The 9,929-nt window shown below is 42.2% G+C and overlaps 1 protein-coding gene across 1 annotated transcript in view; it reads right to left on the bottom strand.

Moving 5' to 3' along the window:
- Window positions 1–549: 549 nt before the first annotated feature.
- Window positions 550–9,929, bottom strand: part of GPAT3 (glycerol-3-phosphate acyltransferase 3) — a 24,442-nt gene continuing 15,062 nt past the window's right edge. Inside the window, exons 6-10 of the mRNA XM_021714917.1 lie at window positions 8,208–8,263; window positions 7,284–7,369; window positions 6,106–6,234; window positions 5,556–5,635; window positions 550–983 (exon numbers count right to left, since the gene is read on the bottom strand). Coding sequence (XP_021570592.1) covers window positions 884–983; window positions 5,556–5,635; window positions 6,106–6,234; window positions 7,284–7,369; window positions 8,208–8,263 — 451 coding nt within the window. The 3' untranslated portion in view covers window positions 550–883. The remainder of the gene's footprint in view (window positions 984–5,555; window positions 5,636–6,105; window positions 6,235–7,283; window positions 7,370–8,207; window positions 8,264–9,929) is intronic.

Here is a 9,929-nt window from a genome sequence, read left to right as displayed (position 1 = left end):
GTTCTTTGGTGAAGCTTACCAAACAGTATATCTCTTTCAACATATTAGTAAAAAATAATTTACATTTCCTTTCGACTGTCAGAACAGATAGCCACAAGGTAGTCCCTTCTCCTAAATACAACCCTCTATTATTCTCTTAAACCCTGAGGTACAACATGACTGTAATGGCTGCCTTGCACTGACGCGTCATCCCCTGTTAAGGGTGAAGGGAGTGAGAAAGCTATTAAGAAAAGAGAGGACCAGTTGCGGTGCTCATGCCATAATCCCAGCACTTTGGGAAGCCGAGGTGAGAGGAATGCCTGAGCCCACGGATTCGAGACCAGCCAGGGCAACCTGGCAAGATCTCATCTCTACAATAAATTAAAAAATTAGCCAGGCGTGGTGGCACATGCCTGTAGTTCAGCTACTTGGAAGGCTGAGGCAGAAGGATCACCTAAGCCCAACAGGCCAAGGCTGCAGTGGCCATGCGTGTGCCACTGTACTCCAGCCTGGGCAATAGACTGAGACTCTGACTCAAAAAAAAAAAGAAAAAAAAGAAAAGAGAGTTTGGATTGGGGGAAATTACCCTATCAGACACACTTTGGAAGCATTTTTTTTCCATACAAACATTCGTTCAATCAACAATGACGCCATCATTTTACAAAAAAAAGAATCTGTTTTAACTCATTAAACTACCTACAATTCACAGAGCTAATGTTATTACAACAACAGAAGCCAAAAGGGGCATCTGGGGATTCTGCCTCTGGCACTGACAGGTAGAGACCATCATTCTGTAGAAAAGATTAACAATAACAAAACAAAACAACAACACAAACCGAAACCCACTGCATTTCTAGGGCAAGTTCAGGAAAGCCAAGTGTATCCAAAGGTATCATCGTCCACCTCAGCTGAGAGGCCCATTGCCTGCGATCATCTTGCTGTAATTCTTCTGCTGCTCTTCCTTAAAGGTGTCCTTCACCTTTGCCCTCTTCAGCCCACCATCCCTGCAAAGAGAAAGACACATGTCTAAAAGACACTCCTCAGCAACGATTGCACAAGGCTTGCATATTAATATACATTACACGTGCCATGACATTCGTGCATCTGGTCGATAGTGGGGTCAAGACCACTGGGCTTTGGCCAGGTTCAGTGGCTCAGGCCTATAATCCCAGCATTTAGGGAGGCCCAGGTGAGAGGACTGCCTAAGCCCATGAGTTTGAGACCAGCTTGGGCAACTTGGCGAAACCCTGTCTCTACACTAAATCAACAAAAATTAGCCAGGTGTGATGGCACATGCCTGTAGTTCCAGCTTCTTGGAAGGCTGAGGCGGAAGGATCACCTGAAACCAGCAGGTTGAGGCTGCAGTGGCCGTGAGCGTGCCACTGCACTCTAGCCTGGTCAACAGAGCGAGACTCCAACTCAAAAAAAGAAAAAAAGAAGCAAGAGGATGCACACGTGAGTCTCTGCTCCACCACTGACCCCAACATGTTACTTTGAGGAAGAAACAATCTCTCTCATTCTTGGTTAAAATAAAGAACAATATCTCCACTGGGATATTGTTTTTATTGAGTTTATTTTTGGAAGTTAAGGCTGTTGTATTAAATATGTGGATTGGAACAAAGATGATTAAAACCAGGGTTACAGGCCAGGTGTGGTGACTCAAACCTATATACAATCCCAGTATTTTGGGGAGGTGGAGGCAGGAGGATCGCTTGAGCCCAGGAGTTCAAGACCAACCTGGGCAACATAGTGAGACCTTGTTTCGGTTAAAAAAAAAAAAAAAAATCAGCTGGGTATGGTGGCACATGCCTGTTGGCACAGCTACTTGGGTGGCTGAAGTAGAAAGATCACCTGAGCCCAGGCTGCAGTAAGCCATGACTGTGCCACTGCACTCCAGCCTGAGCAACAGAGTGAGACCCCCGCCTCAAAAAAACAAACAAAAATACTCACAAAAAACTGGATTATTTCCTTATATTTTTCCCCAAGGAAAACAAAATATTGCTTTTTCATCTACCTTATGTCTTACTGGAAAACCATATAGAATATTTAAAATATACACACACGAAAAGGCAAGGGTACTGTATATGTGAGTAAATTTCTTAAAGATAAATAATTATTCAAAAAAAAATCATGATTCAAATCCAACCCAATGTTTAACAAGTCGTATTTTTATTCAAAGCACTATATTTCCAGATTCATAATCTTTCATATTCCAAAATAAAACACATAACAAAATCATAAATCGCATTCAGCCAGGAGTTAGTGCCTATGTAAGCAGCATTTCTCCAGAGAGGCTGTAAATCTTTGAACTCTCTCTAGGGTGGTAAAAACACAGACCTGCCTGGGTCTAAGGGCTGTCTTTCCTTCTCTGGACACAAACAACAAACTTGAAGGGCTGGGAGTTGATTGGACTAGCAGGGTCCGCTATCTCCCTCCTGATCTAATGTCTTAGATTTTAACTACCAAGAGGGCATGCACTGAGAACTTGCTTACTTTATACTGTGACTGTTTAATTTTAACCCAGTGGAGCATGAATGTTTACCAAATGCTTTCTGCTGATAAATGAGCATAGGTTAGTTAGTGAACTCAATGCCACGAGGGTAGAACTTGACCTCCAAACAGACGCTTGCCTGAGACCACTGCAATATTCTGGCTTCTAGAGTTAAATCTAAGATACAGCCCACCAGTAAGTCCTCAACTTAAAAACAGACTGCGATGCACAAGTTATCCGGGGGGGGGGAGGGGTTCCACAAAGATAAAACAAGATTATACATTATCGTTAGGTCCCCAGAATCTTCCACATAAGCCTTTTTTATCCAAATGAGCTACCTCTATTTACAGCATTTACCTGAATTCTGAACAGCAAGAACTAAGGAAAGAAGAGGGAGAGAAGGAAGGTTTTTCTCCTTTCCTGAGGTCCAGGCCAAAACAAGGTAAACACTTGAAATGAGGCTGGGCATGGTGGCTCACGCCTGTAATCCCAGCACTTTGGGAGGCTAAGATGGGAAGATAGATCAAGCCCAGGAGCTCAAGACCAGACTGGGCAACATAGTGAACCCTTGTCTCTAGGAAAAAAAAAAAAAAAAATCAAAACTTCGCCAGACATGATGGCACACACCAGTAGTCCCAGCCACTCAGGAGGTTGAGATGAGAGGATCACCTGTGCCCAGGATGTAGAGGCTGTATAGAGCTGTGATCCTGCCATAGCACTTCAGCCTGGGTAACAGAGTGAGACTCCAACTCAAAAAAAATTTTTTTTAATTTCTAAAAAGTCAAAATTAGTAATGTTTGGTTTTGAACATTATTTTTGAACAATTCTCCTTCTCAAGCATTGAGTAAAATTCATGATGCTCTAACCACCCAACTGTGACTTCAAAGTTTTATCCAATTCCCCATTGCAATGGCAGCCGATCTTAGTTCTTAAGGAAAGTATCAGCCATATATACAAGGGAGGGGGGATCCCCCCCAAAAAAACCCCAGAATTATCTTTTGAAGGGTGGGCCCCTTGTAGTACAGGCTTCCCCTGCTGGGTAAGTGTTCTAGGAACCCATCGGCCTCCGTGCACTTGCTAGCGTTGCTGGGAGAGGCTGCATTAGGCTTCAGTTTTCAATTTTTTTTTCTTGAAGATTCTTTCAACGAGTTTGCCCATTTCATGATGGGTGATTTACGAGAGCATCTGCTCACACCACACTGAGTGTTCAGCAGTCTGACCAGAAATGGCATGGCCCCTGTGCCCCACTCTCCGTATTCACTCGACCTGGCCCTGAATGACTTTTTTTTGTTTCCCCAGTGAAAAAAGGCAAGGGGAAACGTTTTGTCAATGTGGAAGAGGTGAAACAAAAAATGGCGGAAGTACTAAAAGGCATCAGAGTTGACAAGGTCCAAAACTGTTTTGAGCAGTGGAAAAAGCATCTCGGTATGTATATTGCATCAAACGGAGAGTACATTGGAGGTGACGTGTAAGAATAAATGGATAATTTTTTATAAATAATTTCTAGGTGTTTTGGGGTACCCCCTATATATTGAGAAAGAAAAAGAAAGCATGACCATATTTACATAACTTTTATTATAGTCAGTATATTGCTGTCATTGTTCTACTTTAGTATTATAGTTGTTAATCTCTTGCTGTGCCTAATAAATTTTGTCAGAGGTATGTATAGGGGAAAAAAAGTCTATCTAGGACCTGTCCATGGTTTTGGGAATCCACTGGGCTCTTAAAAGGGTCCGTGGATAGGGGAATCACAATGTTTTGATTTGGCAGCCCAAGCAGACAAATACATTCACCTATGTTCAATCTTTCTCAAATAAATAAAAAGCTAAAGCTGTAGGTCTCCATAACTAAAATATTTTACTTATTTCTTTTTTTTTTCCTGAGTCATATCTTACTCTGTTGCTCAGCCTGGAGCACAGTGGCATGGTCACCACAAACCACAATCACAGCTCACAGTAGCCTCAACTTCCTGGGCTCAGGCAATCCTTCCACCTCAAACTCCCAAGTAGCTGGGACTACAGGCATATGCCACCACACCAGGCTAAGTAAGTATTTTTTAGTAGATGAGGTCTCACTATATTGCCCAGGCTGGTCTCAAACTCTTGGGCTCAAGTGATCTTCTCACCTCAGCCTCCACAAATGCTGGGCTTACAGGCATGAGCCACTACACCCAGCCTCCTTTTTAAAAGTTATTAAGTTTTCCTTCACTATAGTTATACTTAGAGTTAAAGATGAATAAGCCTATAAGTAGCTCCTCGCTTCTCAAAACCCACTTGACTCCCAAATTTATTCTCTCTCTCTTTTTTTTTTTTTGAGTTGGAGTCTCACTCTGTTGCCCAGGCTGGAGTGCAGTGGCAAGCTCACGGCCACCACAGCCTTGACCTGCAGGGTTCAGGTGATCCTTCCGCTTCAGTCTTCCAGGTAGCTGGAACCACAGGCACCTGCCACCATACCTGATTGATTTTTTTATTTATTATAGAGATGAGGTCTCACCATGTTGCTCAGGCTGGTCTCGAACCCCTGAGTTCAGACAATCCTCTCACCTCCACCTCCCAAAGTGCTGAGATTACAGATATGAGTCACCACGACTGGCCCCATTCTCCCTTTCTTCTTCAGTAAAAGAACCCTACACTTTAGCCAGGCACATGGCTACTGGAACAGAGACTACATTCCCTAGCTTCCTCTGCAGCTGTATGTTACCACACAACTTGAATACTAGTCAAGGGTACAAGTATAAATCTCACTTCCGGCTTGTGTTCTTAGAGATAGATGTCTCCTTCTTTTAATTCCTTTCTCCTAGTCGTTTACTTCACACACCAAGCAGAGTTGGGAGGACCATCTTGGACCATAATATAGATGTACACACTGAAGCTGGTAGAATAATGCAGACTGAGCGGTCATACCACCCTTGACTGCCCACGTTGAAGTGAGAGAAATATACATCTTCCTTCTTTAAGATATTATTATTATGTATAAGCCACGATCACTTTCAGCTAAACCCACAGCTCACTAGAATAATAAATGCCATTATTAAAAATGATTTTTTTTAATTGAAAAAAAAAAGGACTTCTGAAATATGTCTTACCAGGGAAGTTCAGTCAGTCCTCCTTGTATGGCAATAGCAGACTTAACCCTGTTAGCAAACTGGACTGCATCTTCTCCTTCCTGGTTAAAGAATAAAAATTACAAGTGCATCTTGAATATACAGTTTTTAATACCTTGAAATGTCTCATCATCATTTATATTGCTTTAAAATACTAGATGTGTATTTTGGCTCAGATACTTTCTATTCTTAGTCAATCATAACAAATATCACTAATTCTATCAAAAAATGCAGTGCTGTTTGTTTAATTTTTTATCATGCATATATTTCTTATACTCTTTATCAGTCTTACCTAAGATACAACATTCCGTAGTGTCGGTCGATTCAATAATCCAGTAGCAATTGTGAAAGAATAATGGAAAAAAATTGCTAAATATAAAATGGCTCAATGTAAAGAGAGCTAAGTACATTATTAAAAAATAACCCCTCCTCTGAGAAAGTAGAAAGGCATGATGTAAGGGAGACACCCTGGTTTGGGGGTAAAGTGTTTCTCGCTTTTATCTGATTAGATGAAGCGTTATCTAAGGAATACCTCTCTGGTCATCGGGGGCATGTACCACACGTCACAGACGATCGCCCAGCTGGTCATCATTCGCAGCAGGTAGCTCACCATGTTGTACTTACTACTGTTCCAAAACGCATCACCAAACTGAGGGTTATACTGAGAAAAAGGAAAAGAAAACACATCCCAATTATGAATAAGTGGTACCTTCCATTTGTGTCAGTGTTTTTAAGGTGGTGGACCAAATATCTTTATCAGACCCTAAAAAAAAGAGAAGTTGCTTTGCTTGATGGAATTGACTGAGAAAAGTAAACCAGGCCAGCTAATTCCTCCAATGAGTGCTGACTGCTTTTCTAGTCAGAGCCCTGGAGTGCTGCCATGGGAGAGTTACTCGTGTAACTATTAACATCTGTCTCACGCTTAACTGAGAGGTTGATGAGAGCAGGGACAGTGTCTGTTCTGCTTATCACTGTGTCTCAGTAGCTAACGCCTAGCACGAAGTCACCCAGTGCACATCTATCTAGACCAGGCATGTCCAACCTACAGCCCATAGCCTGATGAGGCACAGGACAGCTAGGAATGTGGTCCCGCAAAATCTTTTAACATCACATGTTTTTTTGAGTTTATTTTCTTTGTGACCCCATGCGTGGTTCCATTTTTGAAGCTCACGGTCACACATTATTCAGGAAATCACTCTTGGCAGCACATACATTTGTGAGCAGCTGTTTTCAATGATGAAGTACACAAAGAGCAAAATTCAATCAAACCTTTCTGATGAGCACCTTGAGAACCAACAACTTGCAACGACTCCTTCAAACCAGACGCTGAAAGATTCGTTTTACAAAAACAAGGGCAAATTTCTCACTAGTTTTATACTGTTCTCATTTTTCTAAACTTTATAATAAAAAAATTTAAAAATAAGTATTATTATGTATATACACTAACTATATTATGTAATTTATGTGTGGCCAAAGACAATCTCTCTTTACTCAGTGTGACCCAAGGAAGCCAGAAGGTTAGACATCCTAATCAAGAGAGAGAGAGAGAGAGAGAGAGAGAGAGAGAATGAGTGAGAAGGGAAATGAAGCAGAATGTACAGAACTAGTGACTCTGAATAAAGAACAGGCAAGGGTTCCTCAGTCATGCAAAATTTACAGCAAAATAAAGCCACCAATCCAATGCCTTTTTTAGGGTGGTATCTGTCCCACCTTAATTGCAACTGGATGTATGGTTCCCCCAATTTCAAAACTTCCCTTTTTAAACATCATGACTGAAGTATTGTTGATGCAGGTTCCTGCAGGGAAGGAAGGAGAGGGAATGGTGAGTATTTTTAAAAGAAATAATTTTAAAAAGAAATTTCCGAAGAAGTTATTTTGATATAAAATAATTAAAATATCAAAATTACACACGTTGTACTATCATTCCAGAAATCAGTTCCTGACCTAAGTAGTAATCTCACAGTCCTAAGCAGGTTTAACAACAAACTTTTACTTTTGTATTGACAACTATAGGTACAACTGCTTCACAATGGGTGACAATTTCCGTACATTTAAATCACAACCCTTAAAAAGGCATGGACAACACCAATCTGAGTTTAATACCCAGAACTGACTTTTGAGATTCAAAAAAGGTAGCATGACTTCCATCGAATCTCAAAAGAAAGTAGGGAATTAGTAGCTAAGACAAGACTGTCCCACTCCTATAGGACAGCAGAAATGTGAACTAAGAACAACTTTTTTTTTTTTTTTTAAGAGACGGGGTCTTGTTTTGTGGCCCAGGTTGGAGTGCAGTGGTGCAAGCACAGCTCACTGCATCCTTGAACTAGGCTCAAGTGATCCTCCTACCTTGGCCTTGTGAGTAGCTAAGACTATAGGCAAACTACCATGCCTGGATAATTTTTATTATTTTTTAATTTTTTTGTGGAGACAAGGTCTTGCTTCATTGCCCAGGCTGGTCTTGAGTTCCTAGATTCAAGTGATCCTCCCTCTTCAGCCTCCCAAAGCACTGGGAATATAGGCGTGAACCACTGCATTCAGTCAAAGAATGACAATTCTAAAGTAGTTCTGTTCCTCATATACTTTTGGTGGTCTGCTGTTATCAAGTATAGCTTGGTCAGCAGTCCCCATTCTTACCTTCAGGAAAGATCAATATTGGTAATTTTTTCTTATCAGCAATGTGTTCTTTTAGTCTGTGAAGAAAAATAAGGGATCAAAATTCTACTTTTACAAAGAAAGAATTGGAAGTTCTTTCTGATATTCTTCACACTTTACTAGCATAAATATAACTGTAAAGCAATAAGAAGAAAAGGAATAAGATACAAGTAAAGGAAATAAACTCAAGCTATTCTCGTTCTTAAAAAGGTATAATAAGGATATCTGTGCTATTTCTCCATAATTTCAAAGTGAGTGATTTTCAGTGTCTTCTGCCTACTCTTAAAAGAGCACACGGCTGGACACGGTGGCTCAAGCCTGTAATCCCAGCACTTTGGGGGGCCAAGGAGAAAGGATTGCCTAAGCCCAGGGGTTCGAGATCAGCCTGGGCAACATGGCAAAACCTTGTCACTACAATAAATTAAAAAATAAAAATAAGCTGGGCTCAGTGGCTCAGCCTGCAATCCCGCGCCTTGGGAGGCTGAGGTGAGTGGATTGCCTGAGCCCGCGGGTTCGAGACCTGCCTGAGCAACTTGGTGAGACCTTATCTCTACAATAAATCAAAAAAAAATTAGCCAGGTGTGGTAGTGCGCGCCTGTAATTCCAGCTACTTGGAAGGCTGAGGCAGAAGGATCGCCGGAGCCCAGCAGGTCGAGGCTGCGGTGGCTGGGAGCGGCCACTGCACTCCAGTCTGGGTGACAGAGTGAGACTCCAAGTCAAAAAATAAAAAAATAAAAATTAAAAAGAGAGAGCACTGGGCAGTCAAGTGACACAAGCTCCGGGATCCCTGCTGTGTGACCTTTGTGCCCTCATCCATGTGTTATTTCCTCATCTGAAAAATGGGAATCCTGACTGCTGGGCCCATCTGCATTATGGCCACTAAGTACAACACAACTCCTGAAATGAGTCAGGCTGAACTCTCCTATTAAATACACACCATAAGGCTGAGAAGGAGCCACATGTGGTGGCTCATGCCTGTCATGCCAGCACTTTGGGCCAGGGTGGAAGGATGGCTTGAGCCCAGGAGTTCAAGACCAGCCTAGGCAACATAGGAAGATCCCATATCTACAAAAAATTTTCTTGAAAATTATCCAAGCATGGGGACATACACCTGTAGTCCCAGCTACTCATGAGGCTGAGGCAGAAAGATCCCCTGAGCCCATGAGGTCGAGGCTGCAGTAACTGTGATCATACCACTGTACTCCAGCCCAGTCTACAGCCCATCATCCTGTCTTTCCTGCAGCCAGCCTCTGCTCATTGGAAGCTGCTAAGGTCTGAGGCAGAGAGACTGCAGCTGCCAGAGTGCCCCACTGATCAATAACCTCACAACAAAGAACAGCTTTTCTAAACCAGGGCAGATTCCAACAAATACTTTTCATCCTACTCTTAGGGTCACGGGCCATCTTTGTGTTTATAGAATCAATGGCAGAGTGCCTTCAACTGAAGGTCTCAGACAAAAGGCTATTTCCCAACAAAAATTTCTAATAGCTTGTCTCTAACCCAAGTCATGGTCCCTCTGTCTCTAGCTAGATCTGACAGTTATTCAGTAGATAATCAACCATCTACTTATTTAGCAAATAATTATCAATTATTAACCTTCGCCGGGCTCAGTGGCTGAGCCTGTACTCCCGCGCCTTTGGGAGGCTGAGGTGAGTGGATTGCCTGAGCCCGTGGGTTCGAGACCCACCAGGGCAACTTGGCGAG

This window comes from Carlito syrichta, unplaced genomic scaffold (genome assembly GCF_000164805.1).
Source record: "Carlito syrichta isolate Samal-C Ts95f unplaced genomic scaffold, Tarsius_syrichta-2.0.1 Scaffold305872, whole genome shotgun sequence".
NCBI classification, from domain to species: Eukaryota; Metazoa; Chordata; class Mammalia; order Primates; family Tarsiidae; genus Carlito; species Carlito syrichta.
Note: the sequence above shows the minus strand (reverse complement) of the source record. Positions and strands in the feature narration are given on the sequence as shown.